Genomic DNA, 23,798 nt, shown 5'->3' with positions numbered 1-23,798 from the left:
TGGCCAATAGACATACGAAAAGATGCTCAACATCACTAATCATCAGAGCAATGCAAATCAAAATCACACTGAGCTATCACCTCACACCTCTCAGAATGGCTATCATCAATAAATCACCAAACAACAAGTATTGGTAAGGATGTGGAGAAAAGGGAACCTGGGCGCACTCTTGGTGGGATTGCAAATTGGTGTGGCCAGTAAGGAGGGTCCTCAAAAAATTACAAGTGGAGCTGCCTTATGACCAACAATTCCACTTCTGAGTATTTGTCCAAAGAAATCCAAATCACTAATTCGAAAAGATTGATGCATCCCTATGTTCATTGCAGCATTATTTATAATAGCCAAGATATGGTAGCAACCTAAGTGTCCATCAACAGACAATTGGATAAAGAAGTGACTATATGTATGTGTGAGTGTGTGTGTGTGTGTGTGTGTGTGTGTGTGTGTATTCAAATGGAATATCACTGAGCCATAAAAAAGAATGAAATCTTACCATTTGCAACAACATGAATGGATCCTAGAGAGTATAATACAGAGTGAAATAAGTCAGACAGAGAAAGACAAGTACCACATGATTTCACTTATGTGTGGAATCTAAGAAACAAAATAAACGAAAAAACAAAACTGAAATAGACTCATAGATACAGAAAACAAACTGGTGGTTGCTAGAGGGAAGGGGTTTGGGGGTCTAGGTGCAAAAGGTGAAGGGATTAAGGAGTACAACTTGGTAGTTATAAAATAGTCACAGGGATATAAAATACAGCATAGGGAATATAATCGATAATATTGTAATAACTGCATAGCGCCAGGTGAATACTAAATTAATCAGGGGGGGTCACTTCATGAATTATATAACTATCTAACCACTGTGCTGTGCATATGAAACTAATATAATGTTGAATGTCAACTGTAAATAATAATAATAAATTAAAAACATAAAAACAGAATTGATGTTCAGCACAATTAATTAACTGTCATGGTCATTTGATGTATGTGTAGTTCTCTGTAATCACTGGTTGAATAAAATTCCATTTAATCAAATTCATGAATGAACCTAGTCTCTGGTCTCATAGACATTACCTTCACATTCAACCCATGTGTCCTCTTCATGGGTGCAGTTGTTCTTCCCCCAGTGCCCAGAAGGGCAATCCCAAAGGCTCACTTCTTTTCCTGAGCATGACACTTGCGTCAGCCAGATGGTTCCTTGGCCCTGGGTAGCCTTGTTGCAGCATCTTCGGGTCTGAATGGCCCTCCCACAACCCAGCTCCTGGCACACCACCTTTGCGGCTGACAGGTTCCAGCCTGCATTGCACACAGTGCCCCACTGCCCTTGGTGCTTCACTTCCACTCTCCCCTTGCAGCGCCCAGGGCCACCAGCCAGCCGCACATTCTCTGGAACAGTGGAGAAGAAAAGAATGTCTAGTCTCTGTAAGAACAGTCTTCTCAGAAAACTTATCTCTCAGTTCTTTGTGTTAGTACAATATATACTAGAGTCCTTAGCACTGACTAGTAGGTGCTTGTTGAAAGAATGGATGAGTGGATCAATGGAGTGAATGTTATTTCTCAGTTCCAATTTAAAACATTAATTATTTCTGTAGCATTTAAATTTTTTCAAATATTTTTACACTTACCTCTTGTTTCTTATAAAAGGCAAGTAGAGACATTGCATAGATTTTAAAAATAATAAAATACAAAAGTAACATAGATGTTGGGTCCAAGACCAAAAGCATGTTTGCTCAGTTTCAGCATTATCAACCAAGTATCCCAGATTAGTGCTCCCAACACTCAGTATTTTTAAGAAATAGGAATGAGACCTCAGCATCAGGGCGCAAAGATTTAGTGGTTGTTTCTCTGATAACAAATTGTGGTGACAAAGAGAAGACATGGAAGTTCCTCAGCCAAATCACAGTTTAATGGTGAAGAAGGTATATACAGAGAAGGAAGGAATTAGTACATAGAAAGCAATTACATGAAGGGAGCAAAAGAATACAACAAAAATACAATTACATAGTTATATAGAGAGTTTTATTTATAATAGGTATGCATTATGTATATAAACACATATGTAAATGTACATGTATTTATGTTGTGTTGGTTTTATGAACATCTCCTGTCTAACTAGATGGTAGACACCTTGAGAACTGAAAAAGGACATATTATAATTCGTGAACTCATTTCTTCCCCATAACTCCGACCCAAGCTCCAGACACAAGATACACTTTTCAACAATTCATTAGTGCTTGATGTGTGTGTGTGTGTGTGTGAAGATGAGAAACAGATTCTCATATAGATTGAAAGAGACAAGTATTAATTCAAACAAGGAGGAGTAACAATTCTAGGTAAGGATAATGTTTGTCTCTGGGGCTCGAAATGAGAAAGTGTGAGATGTGAAGGAAAGAAACTATTCAGTCATTGTATGAAAGTCTGCGGTGGGTAATAAAGGTAAACAAGAGTGGTTACATGGGGTAGCTGGCAGATAGTCCTTGAGCTCTGCCATACTCACTCTCACATAAGGCTCCTGCATCCTCATTGTGCGAGCAATCAAAAACATCTTCAGCCCGCTCACAGTGAAACAGGGTAGCTTCCATCCCATTGCATTTGACCTCTTGCATGAAGATTTTTTGCTCTTTTTCTGCCAATGGCTTGTATGAAACACCACTGGGTGTCCCGTTGGCTACTCCACAGCCTAGTTCCTGGCATACCACAGCCACGTCTTTTATGTCCCAGCCGTCATCACACACAGTGCCCCACTGGCCCTCTTGTTCCACTTCCACACGCCCTTCACAGTGATGGGGGCCTCCCACCAGTCGCACTCTGGATGAAGACCCTGCAAAGAAATAGGATATTGGCTGGAGATCTGGGAGGAGCCCAAAGAGTACTCAGTCAAGTACTCAGTCATCTTGAAATTCTTCTACCATTCACAGAGGGTATGGAAATTTGGGGGATGAGAAAAGAAGAATTAGGAAGGAGAGGAAGAGGAGCTTCAGAATCCCATCTCTAATTCCCCTATGCTCTTAATTGAACCCTAACAAGAAATTCCATATCTAGACACCTAGATATGACTGCTTGTTTTTGAGTTTGAAGATTAAGAGAAAGAAGTTTGTTGAAAATCCATCAGTTTTTAGAATCTCTGGTGGTCACAATTGGAAGGACCTACAGAGATCAAGTCTACCTTGCTATTTCATGGATGAGGAAAATGATCCACATGAAAGTGAAGGTCATATGATCACACAGTCAAATAGTGAAAGTCCCAAGTCAGTGTAGAGATGATATCTATTGTGTTATTTTTTCTTCATGACTCTGTATCTCCCCATGGCAGCCAGATTGTGGCAGGATGTCTAGATGTAATATGGGCTGGACAACTTGACTCTCTTCCAATATCAATGATCGACCCCTGCCCACCCTTGCTGCTTCCTACGACATTTTCCCATGTCCAAGAACCCAGCTCAGAAGAAATACAGAGAGCATTGAGCAAGGGAAGAATTAAAGTCTCAGAGTTTTAGAGCTCTAATACTTAGTCTAGAGGAGTCTAGGGGCTGGGGGGTAGGAGAGAGGATCCACAGAACCTCCATGTAAGTTCTGAGGAATCCAGGAGTTGTTTCTGCTTTCTGACTACAACTCTGGGGGTGGAAAATACTAATAGAAATCTTCTCCCTTCTACCAAGACATAGATGCAGAATAGAGATGGCTGTGTAGAGAGACTAGGGAAGAACCCATCAGGCAACAAACTTTTGTTGAGCGCATACTATTCAAGATATTATATTATGATCTCAGGGAACAGTAATGAACAAGATTGTCAGCATTGCAGCCCTCAAGATCACATTTAATAGGCTTGAGGCAATCCCACCAAGTCTCCTGCAGCCCCAAAGTAATATAGTGATATCGAAAAGCTAAATTTGTCATGCTTTCATGGAGTGGGACAGTTGACTGAGAGAAGTCTGCTGTACCTGAAGGGGCCACATTTGGACTGGTGGTCTATGACCTATTGGGATATGAAGAGTATAACATATGACCACATGGGCCTCATGGGGTGACTCCAGTGCCTGCAGGAATGGTAATGACTTCTAAGGACCAGATTTCCCACAGCCAGCCTTGTCTCAACTCTACGCGACCTCCTTAGAACTTGAAATCAATCTCAACAGAAGTGGCTGAGAAAACTCTGACGTGGCTGATTTTAAACTACATTGGAAAGTTCATATTTAATTTGTTCTTTTGTTTTGTTTCTCTCATTTTCTTCCATAATTTTGGGGGGAATGTAGGCTAGCGATAGAAATTAAAATATAACTATAAAAAAAAAACCAACTAAGAAAAGTTTCCATTCTTGCACACATAACTTTAAGGCATATATATGTGAGTACAAATATAATTCAAAAGGAGTCATTTAGAAATAACATTTGTGTCATTGTAACTACAATTAGAGTACAAGAAAAGCAGCCTGAGGAGAGAAAAGGGCTGAGAGAAGAGCAGAAAGGGTTGTCAGGGCAGCTGTGTCCTAGGCTATCTTTAGCTATATTTTATTATCTTTAATAAATCTTTAGCTTTATTTTATTAGCTGAGGGCTTGAGAGAGGGACCTGGGAGTGAAGGAGCAACATCTTGGGATGTGGGAAAGCCTGTAAAGAGAGCAGTTTTCTCCCTAAGCCAGCAGTGAGGGACAGGCCTGGAGGCCAGAGAAGAACAATCAAGTAACCTGTGTTTTGGACTGAGAACCCAGAAGCAGCACTCCTTAAGGAATCAAACTGTATCTAGCAGGATTTAGGATCCTCCACACCCCTAGCAGAGTTTGTATCTGTCCCTGCCTGGTCAATCCTCTATCATCAAGAAAAAGAGTAGACTAAAGGGATAATGTAAAAGAAACTGCTAATCTACAACCCACCCCCTTGAGTTTGAACCATCATGGCCTCCCCCTCCCACAGACTCATTCTCTCTGTGCAGCCATATTTTCTCCTTGGTTGAGCAGTTTCTGTGTTGCCCAAAGATTTGTCGCAGAGGTGGCCAGTGGTGGCCAAAATCCAGCTTGCATTTTGCTGGTCAAGCCATGTGCTGCACAGAAGGAGATTCATTTCTAGTTCAGAGGTTCCATTAAGCCTGGCAGAGGACCTGGAAGTGGTAGAACCCAGCAGGGCAAAAGGGAATTTCCAAGGAATGTCCATAAAGGGGTGAGGTGCCTACTGAACCTATAACAAAGTAATTTGCTACTTGAAGGTGGCTGAGGGTCTTGGTCCCCAGGGGCCAAGTGTGGAGGAATTCCCTTGCAAAATAAACCACCCAAATTGTCTAGGTTCTGGAGGTGGAAAATCCACCCAGATAGGACTGAGTGGGTGGATTGGGAAAGCAGAAAGGAAATCTGCTGGAGTTGTTTTGAACTAGAGCCTTTTCCCATGGCCCAAGAAGCTTCAAATTTTTCACTTTCCAGAGCTTGGAGGCCTTCATCTCAGGACCTCCCCTCAACCCCCCAAAAAATCTTACCTAAAAGGACAGGTCCGGTACAAATGGCTGAGGGAAAAAGAATGAAGTGGGTGAGATTACGTAGTCATTTTTCAAGGCTTTGTTCAAAAGACAAAATTCTCTAGAAATCCTTTTCTGAACTTTTTGAGACATTTGGAGTGGTAGATATACAGTCTTCAAAGCCATCCCTACTATTTGGGCCTTCTCCTGAATGAGCAGCATTGAAAGACACTGGTTAGAAACCACAGAGATCAATTCTACCACAGCTAGCTGACCCATCATTTTATGTTGGCCCTACCCCAAGCATAGATAGATTTGGTTTTCTATTCTAGTCAATTAGATTGATTGGTGATTCCTGCCTGAATTAGAAGTGTGGTGATACAGCCTCTGGGCTCAACAAGAAAGCATCCTGGAGGCCACTGAGAAGATGCACTGGTGGGGCAGCAAAGAGAGTAGGAGAAATTGGCAGAATTTGTCTGTGTTCACTGGCACTGTATTTAGACCAGGGTCAGCAAACTTTTTCCATAAAGGGCCAGATTGTTAATATTCTAGGCTTTGTAGGCCATATGATCTGTGTTATAACTATTCAATCTGCCACTGTAGCATGACAGCAGCGATATATATGTAAATAAAAGAGCATGATAGTATTCCAATAAACTTTTATTTATGGACATTGACATTTAGATTTCATGTAATTTTTATGTGTCACAAAATATTTTTCTTTTGATTTTCCTCCAATCATTTAAAATTGTAAAAACTATTCCTAGTTTGTAGGATGTAGTTTGCTGACCCCCAAACAAGTTAGAAAGCAGCTCTATATTTAGTTCCAAACCAAGAAGGGACATCACTTGTAAAATTCTTAATTTTTTGCAGGAAATGAAATGGGACATCTCTTGCAGAGTTAATCTTTTTAGTAAACCCGGTTAAGTTTTCTTCCTTTCTTAGGGAAAAAGGCCCTCTCTCTCAAATCCTGATAATTGCCCCAAACTGGTGACTCAGATCCTCTGGCTATTGATAAGGATCGTCAGCTCATTGTTAGCAGAAATGTTGTTAAGTCAGACAGGGCCCTTAGAATCAGAGAGGGGAGAGGACTTTAGGCCAAAGGTCTTTTTTTCACTCTTTAAGAAATATATTAACCAAGCCTATCTCCCTTTACTCAATAGGCAAATCAATAATAGAAATTAATAGATATATGATTTAAATAATAAGTTTGTATCTTCTTTTCCTTGCCTAGGGACTGAGGTGGCTCTTCAGCAGGAAACCCAAGACCCCACCCTGACTGAGGCAGAAAGGGAAAGAGCTCCATGAAACCCCTGTAGGTAGGGACTATAGCCATTCTCAGTGTTGCAGAAATGTTGTGAAACAAGACCAACGAGAAACCAAGCACCACTTGGAGAGTTGGAGAACTCAGGTTTATTATGCCAGCAGTCCCAGAAGAGCTAGCACTCTGAAGATCTGGACCCCAAGCTTAGGGGTAACCTTACTTTTATAGGGCTTAACAAGCAAAGGCAATACATCTGTTCTTAACAAGCAAAGGCAATGTATCTGTTCTTAACAAGCAAAGGTAATACATCTGTTATCTAGACTGAACAAGCAAAGGGTAGGGTGAGTCTTCAGTTGATCTCTAGGTCACCTGCCCCTTTGCCCTATGTGGCAAGCATGTCTACAGATTGCAATGTTAGCCATTTGAGTAGAAAATTCCTCTTCATCAGGAGGAAGCAGATATGGAAGAAGAGACCTCCCATCCCTCAACGTCCATACTAATAATAAGGGGGTTCATGACTCTTAGAAAAGAGTTAGGCAGAAAAGTTAGTTAGGAGGTTTCGGGTCTGCCTGCAAAGACTCTGAGGTCATCCTATCCTAGAAAGGGTCCGCCCTAATCTACCCACAATTAAGTAAACCAAAAGGGATTTTTTAACTCACACAAAGAAACAAATAGGCAGAGAATTAGGTACTAATTTAAGCCAGTCACTCGCACCTGCGCAGTGAAGACCCCCAATGACCTTCAACTAACCTGAGCCTCATTACACCATCATTATAATGTGATGCATATGCTCGGAAGTTCATTAATATCATTATAACAGACTGAATTCTGGGAACAAACTTGCGTAGAAAGCAAAATGATGAATCATTCAGTCCTGTCAATCTTAGTTGTCAATCAAAGAAACCCACGCCTCTAAGAAAAGTAACCACCCACAGCAAATAGGGATAAAAATCCCTGAAGGCTTTGTTACCAGGCCTTTTGAGCCACACTTCTCTTGCTAAATTCTGCTTCTACGTCTGGAAGTGTACTCTCCCTTCTAAAAAACTTTTCTTTTCTACTGTATTTCAGTGTCTTGCTCAATTCTTTGTTTGAGACATCAAGAACCTGGATAATGCACGGGGAGAAGAAACCCACTTTCCCGTAACAAAACCCCCAGATTAAGCACCAGCACATCTTTTAAGCATCAGGATTTCTCCCTGGAGGCTAGCTGTGTAATTTGACTCCTCTATCCATTAGGCTCCTTCCTGGTGTTGTGCAGAATCCTGAACTCTGTGACCGTTAGCAGTCCTTGAGGCCTAGGCATTTTGAACTGCAGAACTCATTGTCCACTCCTACTGACACCACTGCATGTTATAGGATATTTCTGAAGGAGCTATCTTTGGACCTCAAACCTAGAGCTTTCCAGGAAGATCCAAGTATTTCAGTTGCTTGTCCTGAAATATTTCTCCCATTGGTTTCCAAATAATTTTTTTCTTTTTTTAGGCCAAACAACCCTTGGTTGACCTCACAGATTGCAAGGACCTTGTCAGCTTACAATCTCTTGTTTTTTATTTTTTACACCTACAGCACCTGGTCTTCCTAGGTAGTCTCCCATCCTAGTACTAACCAGGCCCAACCTTGCTTAGCTTCTGAGATCAGATGGTATCAGGCTTGTTCAGGGTAGCATGGCTGTAGATGGTTTCTAAATAATTTTAAAAATAATTTTATGCCCTTGATCTTCAGAATGTGACTGCACCTAGACTGAGACCTTGTTTACAACTGCCTAGGACAAGGTTATATTATATATTACATCCCACATGTCTAATAATGAATAAAACATATGTATATGTAAAGGAAACTAAATGTATTGAGTCAGATATGCAGTGTGAAAGTGATATAACCCAAACGGGACTTGAAAGCTCTGTAGTAGGGTAGATAACTGTGGGTAGCACAGAAAAGCTTCATAAAGGAGGTTGGACTGAAGGTAAGCCTGGGAGATTCAATAGCATGATCATCACAGGCAAGACTGGCTGTTAGATGATATAAGGGTTGTATAGATGTTCAAGAATATGGCCAGCATTCTACATAGAGCACATAACTGTCCAACTAAGAGATCAGTGTGAGCCTTTGTGATGCACTGAATCATCAACACAATACAAATGGATATGATTAATTAGGGAGAGGACATAGCAGGCATTTTTAGCCATCAAATTAGTAATCTTATGAAAGGGCTCCTAATAAACCTTTGAGGAATATATTACCGTTATTTCATAAATGAGAAAAAAGGTTTCAGAGAGATACAGTAACTTAAAATTCAGACAGCTAAGAAATTTAAGACCAAAAATTGAAAATCATGTCCCTTTGACTCCAAAATCCCCTTTCACTCTAAATTAATCCAGGTCATAAGGAGCTGGGGAAAACTAAGGAAATATTATTTGAAACACTTTTGCAAGGAAACTGGACAATGAAAGGTGTTTATCTTGCAGCTGACTTCCTTTTTCTATTCTATCTGCTGATACCCACAGTCCATTTATTTATCTTTCCGAAAATAGTACATTTAGAAAAAAATTATGTAAAAAGGAAGGTGGGATAAGCTATTATAAATTTGTCAGTGTAAATACAGGAAAATAGAAAAATATCTGGTAATCGAAGTGGAATATAAATTGAGTATGGAGTAAGTGGCTTTTGGGATTTAGAACAGTTACCAGATATTGAAAAAAAGGAGAAGAGGGAGAAGCCTCTCCTTGAAAAATACCTGAATCTGCACCAGATGGGTAAGGAGAGGATTCTTCTGATCAAAGTTCCAGAGTACTCTGAGGCCTAAACCAACAGTAGCAGAAATACTCACCAAAGATCAAGAAGAGCAGATCCATGACAGAGCTGAAAACAATAGGCTGAAATTTAAGGCTAGAAGGAGGTCCCAGAGCAGCAATATTCAGCTTTGACTGCAACTGTGCTGAGAGGAGGGAAGAAGGCAGGTCTTGTCTGCAGCAGAGGCATTATCAGATGACCAGAAACAGGTCTGCTCAGGAGGCAGACCTCAGAGAGCTGGACTTGCTGAATTCTGTACATCCCCACAGGAAGGGCAGTGGCCGGAACTGGCAGAAAGATACTGAAAACAACCAAAGAACCCAAGCTGTTATAACTTGGTTGTGCTGTAATCTCAGCCCCACTCATCTTTTCTTCAGCCTCTTTATTATGTAAACAGGAGAAAGCTGTCCCTAGGAAAGGCAGGTACTAAGAGTGGGCCTTTTCGCTTTAGAAAATCAGGCAATGCTTTATCTCCATGTGCAGTTCATGGGGCAATCAACCAATTTGGATTTCTTCACTCCGGATGGAAGTGCCTAGAGAATATAGAAGCCAGATATCATAGAATAAATTCAGAATTGCCTCTAGAGGCACCATAATATGGAATCAAAACCATTATCCAGAGTCAAGATATTAAGGGCTGGCTTTATTTCCTTCAAACCAGCTTTTCCAGTGCTAAGTAGAGAACCTAGTACATGGATCCGCTCTTCTCTTGTGCTTTTCCTGGTTTATGCCCTTCTTTGGAAGCTGAGTGGAAACATGTCCCTATGGCAGTAAAATCAAGTCATTTTTAAGTCTAAGATATGATAGACAGACACTGAGCAACAAGACCTTCAGTATTCCCAAGTTGCCCTCACTTGCTATTGAGTATAGCTATGCTTCAAGGGCTATTCAACTCCAGACTACTCAAGCACTCAGCTACATATACTAACATCATTCCCTATTGTTTCGAGCAGGGTAATTTTCCCACTACGAGAAAATATCTTAGCTTCTTTATAATATTCAGGTCACTCTGCACAAAGATAAGTTCATTATTGGGAGTCATTTTTTATCCTATATTTCTTCATTTACTTATTATTGTTTTAAGTAAGAATTTTTAGCAGCCATGAATACCAGGTGAATATGATGGGTGAAGGGAAAATATTGAATGAGCAATAGTTTGGTACTCCAAAAGGATATGGTCTAGTAGTTTTAATAGCATATGAAAACAGCTGTAAGGGAGGAAAGTATAAGAAACTTGGGAATACAATGGTGGGAATGGTAACCTCTACTTGGGCTAATCAGAGACTACACAGAGATGACAACACTTAACAAAGAGTTAAAAAATGAGTAGAATGAAGAGGAAGAATTTAAAAAAAGACTTTGTTATGCATATGCACACAAATAAATTGCCAAATTACCCATTTAGGCAATGACAGGTAGTTTGGAATGGCTGAATCACAGCCTGCTTGATGGTCAGGTGTTAGGGGATATTAGTGTGGAAAGGCACAGACACTAGATGATATGAAAGTATCAACAGGGTCCGGATGATGAAGAGTCTATTATAAATGGGTTTGTGAATGCTAATTACTCATATCCTTCTGTTTCCAGATTTTGAAATGATGAAGTAACAGATCCATAATTCAAGAAAGGGTCAAATGTCAACTGTACTGTTGATAAATCTAAATTAGATTGCAACTGGGATCCAAGATCCTATGCATTTACCTACAGCCTTCAGGAGCCAGACCTGCCATACGAAGTTTACACTTGAAGGAGAAAAACTTCATGTGGATAAACTCACTATAGAGCTCAGACCTCAAAATTCAGATATATTTCTCCTCCTCTCTTTTGAAAATCTGAATGAAAGAAAAAGAGGGAAAAAATAAAATCTTTCTCCCCAACATAGTATTTATTTTATTAATAGTCAAAAGCAGGAAGAAAGGAAAAGGAAGCTTTTTTTTTTTTCAGTCAAAAAGGGCATTATCCCAAGAGCACTAGAAGCCACTGAAGGATATTATGTATTTTAGAGCATGTGTTCTGACGAAGTGTGGAGAAGGAATTGGAATAGGGGAAGTCTGGAACCAGGGAGGCTCATGAAAAGACCACTGCACCAGTCTAGAGAGAGCAGAGGAGGGTCTAAACTGACAAGGTGGTGCGGGATGTTGAAGGAAGGGAACAGATATGAGAGATAATTAATTGTAAAATCTGTAAGAAGATTTTGCTTTTTTGATGTGAACATGAGGGTAATTAGCGGTTTAAGACAATTTCCAGATTTCTAGAAGAGAAAAATATGATAGAAAATAAAGATAAATGTCAACAATGGTAGGTGCAAAGTAGAAGACTACATCTCTTAGTCACAGTGTTATGGGGGAGTGAAACATTGCTTAACAGGAACCAGGAAGGCTGTATGGGAAAGGGTGCTGCTTAAAAGTGGTAAAGGTCTGAAATAATCACTGAGAAGAAAAGGGAACCTGGATAAAGGCAAGTAATGTGACTATTTTTCAGCATTGAGGTATAAACCTGGATTTGTAAGTGGCACCAATATGCCCAGTTGTGAGGTCCTCTCAAGTTGCAGTCAGAGGATCTTGTGTGAGATTACCGGCTTGACTGATTCAGAGTTGGAGATTTGTAAGCAAAATATGTCTGGAGGCTGATAAATCCAGGGGATGCAAGCTGAGAGAGCAACTCAAGTGAGCTATAAGACTTAGGGAATATCAGGAAATTGGGTGACAAAAGGTGAAAACAAAAATAAGTTGTAAGAAAGGAGATCTCACTGAGCAAGGGAGAGAAGTGGTAGAAATTTTGAGGGATAGAAAGTTGTTCAGCGATTTGGAGAGGAGCGTTTAAGGTTTTAGGGGAGAAGCAATTCTAAGTAATAACAAGTCCCAAGTCAGAGAACTGAAAGCAAGTGAAGTTGGAAGTTTTAGAGGCTGAGAAGTTCAAGGTATTAAGAAGAGGTTATCAGTAAGAGGTTTATCCAAATAAGGGAGATTGTGAGGGATACAGGGGGTGGGGAAGCCCAAATCTGTGTGAAAGTAGAGATATCTGAGAGTAGGAAGCCATCTGAGTTGTTTTCCCTTATATTCCCAATGCTTGACATGCAATAAATGATTGTTGACTCTGTGAATAAATGAATGACTCTATTGACAGCTAAAGAACATGACAGAGTCTAAATAATAAACAGAAACACTATGTCTTGTCCATTATATCCACAATGTCTTGTTTGGGCAGGGGAGTAAAGGCCATATAGTCTCCAAAAGGAAAAACTGCCAGGAAATAAATATTCTGTCTGTCTGGAGTTTACATAATCAAAGGAAAATTTAAAAAGCTAATAGGATACCAAGTCAATCAGGGGTCTACCACCATAATAATAAGATAGATTATTTTTTAAGGAAGACTCATGCCAGTTACTCTTGATGGGATGAGGCTTTTAATATGCACCTATCTTACATAGAATTGGCTTAGAAACTGTGTGGGGCTGAGCTCACAGGTGAGAGTCACTGAGGTGTGCTTCCTGGGTGGGAGAAGATAAAGACTGGCATTCTGGTTGCCAGAATGACTAGGGCTCTCTTGGGCTGATTTTCTATAAGCAATTGATCTAGAAAGCAGAATGCTTGTGGGTTTGGCTGTTCTTTCCTGTGTGAATCTGTTAAAAACCTGTAAATAAGAGCATTAATTCCCTTTTGTTGTTCTCATTTTTTTACCTGCCTCTCTCATTCGTGTCTAGAACTGAGAAGGAGCTCAAAATGAGGAATAGATTCAGGACTTGGGGCAGAGGAAGCATAAGCACTCTTCAGGCACATATAAAAAAATTGTTTTGTGGGACTCCTGAGGAGGTAACAATACCTTCATATGGACACTACAGGAAAACTTTTTTTAACTCATCATGAGAAAAATCTGAAGACAGAATAGGTTGTTCCAGAGACCATAAACTATAACTATAGGAGTTTAATCATATGCTATATTAAAAATATTCCATTATTTATATTGGTGATTATTAATTTTTTTTGGTCACAGACTCTCAAAATTGCAAAAACATTCTAATTACTGTTAGGAAAAATATCCTAAATGCTTTTTAAAATAACAACAACAACTGTGTCAGACTGAGGGCCCTTGTGCATGCTGAGAGACAGGCAGGACACCTGAGTAATGGCCTCCCTCAGGACATGACAAAGCTGTAAAGGCCTGTCATTCTTTAGGTACCAGAAATGAGAAATCCAAGAAAGAGGACAGGTGACAGCAGCCAAAAACGTGGACTCCACAGAAAGAACACTCTGTACTCTGTCTATGCTGTCTGCATTCTGCCTGGCTGTCTATGTCCTGTTGGTACAGAAGCTGGCCCTGGCTGCCGTTGTGTTTCTGGTGGCGCTCTGCCTTGGAACTTCAACTAGTGCTTTTATAGACTTTCCTGTAACCATTCTTACAAAAGTTATTACAGTGCAGAGGCTAAAAGCATAGATGTCAGAGGCAGGTAGACCTGATTATGGTTGCAACTCCATCCCTTAATAGCCAAGGAGGCTTGAGCAAGATACTTTGACCCTTTGAGGTAGTTTTGTTGATCAAGATTTATACTTTTTTTTTGCTGGAATAACCAGTTTTCATTTCTGCCTTTTGTTAAATACACATTTAATCTTGCTTAATCCACTTTCATGTTCCTCTTTTCAATGGGAAATCAAAAGTGACAGCAAAGCAAATAGCTATAGGGTGACTCCTCAGATAAGCACCAAGCCAGAGAGGTCATCTCATTTCCTAATGCCAGTCAGCCTTAATTAGTTCTCAGATGCCTCCAAACTGATTCTCTACACATCCCTGATCCTAAACCTCAGTCCTCAGTCCTATGAAAGACAGAAATTCTCATGTTAAAAAGCCTTTATTCTGGTAACATAATAAATGGTTCAGTGAAGGGCCTAGGAGAAGGAAGCAAGAGGAACTGTCTGAGGAACTGGTTCTGGATTGGGAAGTTTCACACGGGGTTACTGGACATCATTGCACCGTGCTGCCTCTCCACAGAAGACATTGTCAAAATGAGAGCTCTGTAATGAGTCATGTGCACAATTTACAGTAAGTTCTTGAATAACACTGTTTCATTCAATGTTGTTTTGTTATAACGTTTTAGAGAAAAAAATTGATGCCTGGCTAGGGCCACTATCTGTGTGTAGTTTGCACGTCCTCTCCATGTCTGTGTGGGTTTTTTCTGAGTACTCCAGTTTCCTTCCACATTCCAAAGATGTGCATGTTAGGTTAATTGGTGTGTCTAAATTGGCCAAGCCTGAGGGTGCGTGTGTGTGTGTGTGTGTGTGTGTGTGTGTGTGTGTGCATGCATGCACACGCACCCTGCAATGGAACTGACATTCTGCCTTGTGTCTGGAACTGCTGGGATAGCTCCAGCCACTCATGACCCTAAACTGCAATAAGTGGGTTGGAAAATAATAATTGTTTTTTAATCTTTCCTAAATGTATGTATATATAGCTTACATTTATTTCAGTGTTTAATATTAGAAGTGTTTTGAGTCTTTATATAGAATTTTGATGATGTTCTTGTGACCAGAAATATGCGATAAGAACTTAACTTTTGTTTAGATCAACTAGCCTATGGTGAAACTGGTTTCACTATATGCCAGTCTGTGGCCAAAAGCCTGTCATTAAGTGAGGACTTACGGCATTGGTGTGTGCTTCCTACTTAGCTATGGGGATATTACACTGTCAAATTCCAAATCTTCCTTACCAAGGAGACAAAGAATTCCATTAATCTGTGTGACCAAGAGAATTGTTTCTGTTTTATCCAACCCAGATTTCTCTTTTTCAGGTCTATAGATCCACTGCCGAGGGTCCACACCATCCCCATTCCGTGTGGTCTGGGTGGGGGTGGCAATTTCCTTTCTTAAGTTTCTTAATTTTCTTTTACTTACTGGAGAATGCCACCTGTCCTTGAAAAGAGTTTGGAAATGGATCACAGAGATGACAGTGCCTTAGGGGAAGACTAAGAGCATGTAGGAGAAGAAGGAGGAACATGAAGAGCAGAGTGTGGATATTCTGTCACCCCTCTCTCTCAGTGCTCTCAAAGCTGATAATAAAATTTTAATCAAATCTTGACAGTTTAAGTAGAAGTATTCACTGCCTATCTCTTGTGTAGCGAGCACTGTTTAAGGCTCTAAAAGTAGAACAGAAATTAGTGATGGGTTAAAGACAATCTTATCTATCAAGACATAAATGCCATCTTAAAAGAGTATATTTTAAATGCTACAGTATAACACTTTTAGAATAACATTTTAAAGTCACAGTTCCTATTGTCTTCTTGGATACTCTTCTTCTAGAGTATCATTCTTTTTATTAATTAATATTATTATTTTGACTAATTAATAATTGTTTATTGTTATAATAATAATTAGACATTATACAAAATGCAAATTATAATTAGTAATTGATTTAATTAGTATTTTAAATAATAATAACGGTTTAATATTAACCTTTGACACTTGGAAATCAAAGTTGTAAATAGTAAGTTGGGTAAAGAATTTTCATATGTAAATGAAGATAAGGGGGGAAAACTCTGCATAGATGTATATTAATATAGACATAGATTTAGATACAAATATAGGCATAGACACAGATATCTTAACACCTTGCAAGGGTAGAATCCAGAGTCAACTTCTGTGAGGCTGAGAAGAGATACATTAGGAAGAATTAAAATGTTAATAGGAATTTATTTGGTTTTATTTTTTGCTATTAGAAAGTAATGTAAATTCTCTAAATTCTCTCCTCTCTCTCATATAAAATCACTAATAGCATCTCTTTTGCTCATAGATGTGATTTTCCAAATGTTTGCAATCTGAGCAGGTGCTAAAGTCTAGAAAAATAGGTACTAGACCACATGCACAGGACATGCTCAAAGACTGAGAAATTGAGGAACCGGAGTTTATAAACAAACTTGAAATGCTGCAAGCCAACTCGAGTTAAAACCCTTTTGGGACATCACCAAGATATCCAAGATAGGAGGTTCCTGAATTTTCCTACTCCCTGGATGCACTAAATATACAGCTACACACAAATCAAATCTCTCTAAAAGAAATCCAGAAACTACTTAAGGGACTCCTACACATTGAGCAACTAAGAAAATACACACACTGAAATAGTAGAAAAGGCTGAGACACACTCTCACCATAAACTCTACCCCTGGAATGGCACCTTACAATTAAGAGGAAACCTCCAACTCCCAACTTTTCCCTGAGAGTGAAAGGTTTGGACCACACACCTAGCACTCCAAATTTTATAGCTTTAATGCAAGAGATAGACCCCCAAATCAGCTGACTCTTGCATTCCCAAGACCCACAGTACTATAGTGAACAAAGAAACAATGTTAAATGTTTCAGAATCATGTTGCCCCACTCCAGGCTCAGTGAAGATGTAGCAGGCAAAAACACATCTCCTAGTTTCTCTGAAGAAGATTTAATGGTATATATTCCCAGCTGCTGCCCGAGTTTCTAGCTTATAATCAGCCTGCATATGGGATCTAGCTGGGATCCTACCAGGAGCCTGAAAAAGCTGGCAGACATGTTTCCCACCAGCTCCTTCTGGCTTATTCTAACAGTAAAACCAATTATCCAGCTTCTCCCTGGGAGGAGCTTGCCCACACTTCTAGTGCCCCAATTGTTATAGCTGCTACCTGACCCTCAAATTATCTAGCTCTGTGAGCTGCGGGGCTTGGCATTCACAAATCCCTTAGGACCACATAAAATAAAGAGGCAGTTCTATCTGGACACACAAACATTCCCTGAGACTACTCCCACTGGCTCAGCACAGAGTGAATAGGCAAAAAAACCACAATCTTCCAGTTACTCCCTTATAAGGGCCAGATTGCATATCTAGAGTCCTGACTTTCCCAGATGCTACCTGAAGGTCAACCTTTCAATTAGTCTAGAAAGCGTAGTTGAGGGGGTAAGCAATTAGTCATCCTCCAGGAACCTGAACAAGTGTATGGGAATTTCGCATGCCTTTGAGATACTAATGGATTTTTGGCATACTCTCAGTACAGAGAGCCACTAGAAACAAAGAGAGTGGCTTGGGCAATCACAAGGGTTTGGGAGGCAACAAGGAGATCAGGATGGACTGATTGACAGGGTTTATCTCCTACATGAAGACAATCTGTTAACACTGGGAGAAGTGGCTGTTATGTTGCTGTCTAATGCGCAGAAACTAACTTTGATAGTCAAGAAAAATGAAGAAAGAAAGTAATATGTTCCAAACAAAAGAACAAGATAAATCTCCAGAAACCAACCTTAATGAAATGAAAACAAGTGGTTTACCTGATAGAAAGTTCAAGAGTCATAAAAATGCTCACCAAGGTCAAGAACAAAGTGATAATTTCAAAATGATATAAAAAAAATATAAAAATGTACCAAACATAAATCATAGAGATAAAGAACACAATAACTAAACTGAAAAAAAATTTAATAGAGCTGGTGGGCAGATTGATCAAACTAAAAAAAGAAGAAAAAATCAGCAAGCTCAAACAGAGGGCAGTGGAAATTATCCAAACAAACAAACAAACAAACAAACAAACAAACAGAGTGAAAAAATAAAAAATAATTGAGGGAACTATGGGACATTATCAAGTGACCAATATATGCATTATAGGGGAGTAAAAGAAGAAAAAGAGAAATGGGTAGAAAACTTATTCGGAGAAGTAATATCTGAAAATATGCAATCTGGGAAAAGAAAAAGATATTTAGATCCAGAAAGCCTAAAGAATACCCCCACAAAAAAGATTAATTTAAAGAGACTCACATTGAGACACATTATAATTAAATTTTCGAAAGTTAAAGACAAAGAGAGAATCTTAAAAGTAGTAAAAGAAAAGTGATTCGTTACATACAAGGGAACCCCCATAAGACTATCAGCTGAAGGAAAAAATTGCCAACCAAAAATACTCCACCTGATAAAGTCGTTATTCAGAATTGAAGGAGAGATAAAGAGTTTCCTAGACAAAAGAAAGCTGAAAGAATTCATCTCTAGACTGGCCTAACAGAAATGTTAAAGTGTTACTCAAGCTGAAACGAAAGGAAGCTAATAAGTAACCGGAAAATATAAAAGTATGAAATTCACTAGTAAAGTTAAATATATATTTAAATTCAGAACACTCTAATATTGTAATGGTGATGCATAAATCACTTACAACTCCAGTATAAAGGATAAAAAACAAACATATTAAAAATAACTATAATGATAATAATTTGTTAATGAATACATGATATAAAAAAAGATATAAATTCTAAGCAAAACATAAATCTGGAGGTGAGTGTAAAAATGTAGAACTTCTGTAGGAATTTGAAGTTAAATTGTTATAAGCTTAAAATAGACATAATTATATATTATGTAAGCCTCATGATAGACATAAAACAAAAACTTATAATAAATATGCGAAAGATAAAGACAAAGAACACAAAACATACAACTACAGATAATCATTAAATCATACAGAAAAAAGGAAGAGAGGACAAAAAAGCAAGAAACAAAATAGTTAAAAATAATAAAATGCCAATAGTAAGTCCATACCTATCAATACTTACTTTTTTTTTTTACATTTAACTTATATGTTAGACTTCCAGTCAAAATGATAGAGTAGGTAAATGCTATGCTTGGCTCCACTCAAAATTACAACTAAATTATAGAAAAATCACCCTTGAGAACCATCTGAAGAATAGTTGAACAGAACTCCTATAGCAAAAGATGTAAAGAAGAAGCCATGTGAAGACTGGCAGAAGGGGTGGAGATGAAAAATGGGCTGGTTCCACAACCGTGTGTGATAGTTAAAAATCTGGAGGGTTATCTTGGCGGCGGAGGTCCCCCCTGAGGAGAAAGGGGTCTCAGACCCACACTGGGTTCCCCAACACAGATCACCAGTGTTGTGAAGAGAAATCCCCACAGCATCTGGTTGTGAAAATCAGTGAGGATTCTGTCCAGGTGAGATGGAGGGCTGCTGGAGTCCCAGGCATTCCTTTCAAAAAGCCTACACACAAACTTACTTAGGGACGGACTCACTTACACCGAGCTCCTGTGCTGGTGTAGCAGTTCAAAAACTTCCAGGTACTTAGCGGAGAGGAAGTGAATTATCTGGCTTCAGGGAGAGGGCTGGAGGGGTGGCTCTGGTCAGGCCGGTGTTACTGTTCCTTTGTCAAGTCCTCCCCCAAACCAGCTGGCTAATGACTAACACTGTTTGCCCCACCCTGGTCATTCTCTGAGAATTTGCCTCATCCAACTTGCACACAGGCCTGAAGCTCTTTCAGTGTTGGTTCCAAACAAGTGGCCAGCCTCAGAATGTGCAGCAGACTTTCCTAAAAATCTACGAGAGGTCTACAAACCCCAAACAAGCAGTGGCTGTCCTCAGCATGCCCTATATCGTTTTTTTTTCTTTCCAGCTTTATCGAAATATATAATAGACAATTAGTTGCTCATATTTACATTGTACAATTCAATGAGTTTTTGTCAGTTATAGTTGGAATACAATAATATATTTCAGTTGTACAGCATAGTGATTAGAGATCTACATAATTCACAAAGTGATCACCACACTAAATCTAGTAAACCTCTTCTCCCTTACATATTTATTACAAAATTACTATTTTCCTTATGCTACCCTTTATATCTTCATATCTATTTTGTAACTATCCGTTTGTACTTCTTAATCCCTTTGCCTCTTTTTGCCATCCTTGCAACTCCCCTCCCATCTAGTAGCCCTCAAAATATTTCTTGTATTTATGAGTTTATTTCTGTTTTTGTTGCTCTTTATTTTATTCTTTAGATTCTACATGTACATGAAATCATGCAACATTTGTCTTTATCTGACTTATTTCATTCAGTGTAATACCCTTTAGGTCATCAGTGCAATATCTTTTTTCATCCCTTCCTTTTAGTCTGTGTGTGTCTTTTAAACTGAAGTGAGTCTCTTGTAGATAGCATATGTACGGGTCTTGTGTTCTTATCCATTCAGCCACTCTATCTTTTGGTTGAAGCACTTAATTATTTTCCATTTGAGGTACTTGTTAATAGGAATGTAGTTATTACCATTCTTTATTCCTGTTTTTGATACATGTTATTCTTCTTAAAGAAGTCCCTCCAACATTTCCTGTAATGCTGGCTTGGTGGCGATAAATTTTCTTAGCTTATTTTTGAGAAGCTCTTTATCTGTCCTTCGACTCTAAATGATAGCTTGGCTGGATGAAGTATTCTTGGCTGTAGATTCTGAGTTTTCATCATGTCAAATACTTTGTGCCAAGAGCTTCTGTTCTGCATAGTTGTTTTTTTTTTTTTTTTGAGAAATCAGCTGACAGTCTTATGGATGCTACCTTGTAGGTAACTAACTGCTTTTCTCTTGCCGCTTTTAAGATTCTCTCTTTGTATTTAACCTTTGGCATTTTAATTATAATGTGTCTTGGTGTAGGTCTCTTTGGATTCATTTTTTGCAAGACTCTCTAAGCTTCCTGGGTTTGTATGTCTATTTCCTTCACCAGGTTAGGGAAGTTTTCCATCATTATTTCTTCAAATAGCTCTTCAACCTCTTATTTTCCTTCAGTTACCTCTATGACACAGATATTTTTACATTGAATTGTGTCCCATAGGCTTCTTAAATTATAGTCTTGGCTTCTTTTTTCTTGTCATTCTGATCAAGTGTCCTTGTCTTCCTCGTCCTCTATATCAGCGGTTTGAATCTCTTCTTTATCCACTCTCTTGATTCCCTCTAATATCCTCTTCATCTCAGATAATGTGTTCTTCATTTCTGACTGGTTCCCTTTTATAATTTCCATTCTCATTTTTATGGTTTTTTTTTTTATCTCTTTGTTAAAGTTCTCACTGAATTCATCTACACTTCCCCTAAGTTCATTGAGCATCTTTATAACCAGTGTTTTGAACTCTGCAACTGTTAGATTGCTTGACTCCATTATTTCTGGATCTCTGTTCTGTTCTGTTTTGTTCTCTCACATGGTTTCTGCTTGTCTTCCCATTTTGGCTGCCTTTCTGTGTCTGTTTTTAGGTACTAAGCAAAGCTCTTAAGTCTCCCAGTCTTATTAGTGCGGTTTTGTGTAGTAGGTTTCCAGTGGCACAGTCCTGAGAGGGATTTAGCTACAGGCCAAGGCTAGCCCCAGCCTGTGCCCCTCTGGGGCCACCTGTTAAGATTCAGCAAGCTTATAGTTGCCTCAAGAGGCCACACCAGAAACCGAGGCCAGCTGCCACCAGTTATGGCGGCAGCTGAGTCTTGGCACTGCTCAGCAAGGGGCACCAGACTTGTGGAGGACACACCTGGATGTGGGTTGGCTGGGGCCACAAGTTGAAAGAGGTGGAGTTTCAGGGAATCCTCTGGGCAGAGCAACCTCTGTTACCCGGTTTGATGACGTCTCAACTATGGCAGTGCTGAGTCCGCACACTGAGAGCAGGAAGGCTCAACAGAGGAACAATGGATACCGCCAGCACTTCTGTACAGAGTGGGTCTCACCTTGGCCCTCACTCTGACAACTCAGTGTCCCCCTTTAAGTCCCTGGTGCCCCCTGTGTAGTCTGGTGCTGATGCTCAGAGCAAGCAGGTCCATCACTGCGAAAGTTCTCATGTGGACATGACTCCTTTAAGAGGCATATGCAGATGCTGGCTGCCATTGCCACAGCCTCTGTCCCACTCGGCCATTGGGACCAGGCAGCCTCATGTCTTTGCTTCCTCTTACCTTCTACCATTGCAGGGTGATTAATTATTTCTCTCCCTAGTTGTTGTACTTCTGTTCATCCAGATCCCAGGTGAATTTACTTACTGTTTGCTCCGTGATTTTGTTCCAACTTTGATGCGGTCACAAGAGGGATGGACAAAGCCTGTATCATCTATGCCATTTTTGCTCCACCCTGTACCTCTTGCTAAGCAGCCCGCAGCCTGGCACTAGTGGCAGCTGGTCTCTCTCAGGCACCTGCAAGCCCAGCACAGGCAGCTAGCCTCTCTCAGGCACCTGCAAGCCCAGCACAGGCGGCTAACTTTGTAGCTCCTACCAGGTGGCCCCACGTTGGTCATAGGCAGTGGCTGATCTGGTCCTGCACTGGAGCTCCTCCCAAGAGATCCAGAAGCAACACAGCCAGTGGCTGGCTTTAGACCGCACCAGAGATTGACCCAATTAGCTACACAAATGACACAACCAAGGGGTGGACTCAGCAGACACTGGAGTCCCACTATTGAAAATCCCATTCTGTGGGATCAACCCCCACACAACACCTCATCCACTGTAGTTACAGCCAGTCCTCATAGCCAAACACCCTGAGGGTCAATCTCACACAGTGATGTACCAACAGCAATCAAGGCTCAACTACAAGATGAGGTCACACACAACACACTCAAGGGATACCCTTGGAGCACCTGGCTCAAGTGACCAGGGATACTACACCACTGGATCCCAAAGGATACCTACTACATAATGCCACCCTGCCAACACTGGGAGATGTAGCAGATTGACTTAATACATAGAAACAAATATAGGGGGTCAGCCAAAATGAGGAGACAAAAAAAATCTCAAATAAAAGATACAGAGTTCAAAACACTGGTTATAAGGATGGTCAATGAACTTAGGGGAAGATAGATGAACTCCGTGAGCACTTCCACAAAAAGATAGAAACCTTAAAAAAGAATCAGTCAGAAATGAAAGATACAATAACCAAAATTAGGAATACGTTAGAGGGAATCAAATGCAGATTAGGTGAAGCAGAAGACCGAATCAATGATTTGGAAGACAAGGTAGCAGACAACACCCAATTGGAATAGGGGGGGAAAAAAAGGAAATAAAAAAAAATGAGGATACTTTAAGGGACCTCTGGGACAACATTATGTGTAACAACATTCACATCAAAGGGGTAGCAGAAGGAGAAGAGAGAGAAAGAGCACAGGATTGAAAACCTATTTGGAGAAATAATAACTAAAAACTTCTCTAACATGGTGAAGAAAATAGACATACAAGCCCAGGAAGCACAGAGAGTCCCAAACAAGATGAACCTAAATAGGCCCACACTAAGGCACATCACAATTAAAATGCCAAAGGTTAAAGACAAAAAGAGAATCTTAAAAGCAGCAAGAGAAAAGTAATTGGTTACCGACAAGGGAGCACCTATAAGACTGTCAGCTAATTTCTCAACAGAAACTACAGGCCAGAAGGGTTTGGAACAAAATATTCAAAGTGATGAAGACCCAGGACTTACAACCAAGATTACTTTACCGAACAAAGCTATCATTTAGCATCAAAGGACAGATAAAGAGCTTCCCAGATAAGAAAAAACTAAAGGATTTCATCATCACCAAGCCAG

At 39.8% G+C, this 23,798-nt stretch overlaps 1 protein-coding gene and 1 pseudogene across 1 annotated transcript in view; both read right to left on the bottom strand.

Annotated features, from left to right (window-relative positions):
• Positions 1-19,611, bottom strand: part of CD5L (CD5 molecule like) — a 28,281-nt gene extending 8,670 nt beyond the window's left edge. Inside the window, exons 1-5 of the mRNA XM_011382159.2 lie at positions 19,500-19,611; positions 9,539-9,802; positions 5,469-5,495; positions 2,504-2,827; positions 1,081-1,392 (exon numbers count right to left, since the gene is read on the bottom strand). Of these exons, the coding sequence (XP_011380461.1) occupies positions 1,081-1,392; positions 2,504-2,827; positions 5,469-5,495; positions 9,539-9,563 (688 nt within the window). The 5' untranslated portion in view covers positions 9,564-9,802; positions 19,500-19,611. The remainder of the gene's footprint in view (positions 1-1,080; positions 1,393-2,503; positions 2,828-5,468; positions 5,496-9,538; positions 9,803-19,499) is intronic.
• LOC111732516 lies at positions 8,269-8,387 on the bottom strand (annotated as a pseudogene).
• Positions 19,612-23,798: the final 4,187 nt, after the last annotated feature.

Source organism: Pteropus vampyrus, unplaced genomic scaffold, assembly GCF_000151845.1.
Source record: "Pteropus vampyrus isolate Shadow unplaced genomic scaffold, Pvam_2.0 Scaffold463, whole genome shotgun sequence".
Lineage (NCBI taxonomy): Eukaryota > Metazoa > Chordata > Mammalia > Chiroptera > Pteropodidae > Pteropus > Pteropus vampyrus.
Note: the sequence above shows the minus strand (reverse complement) of the source record. Positions and strands in the feature narration are given on the sequence as shown.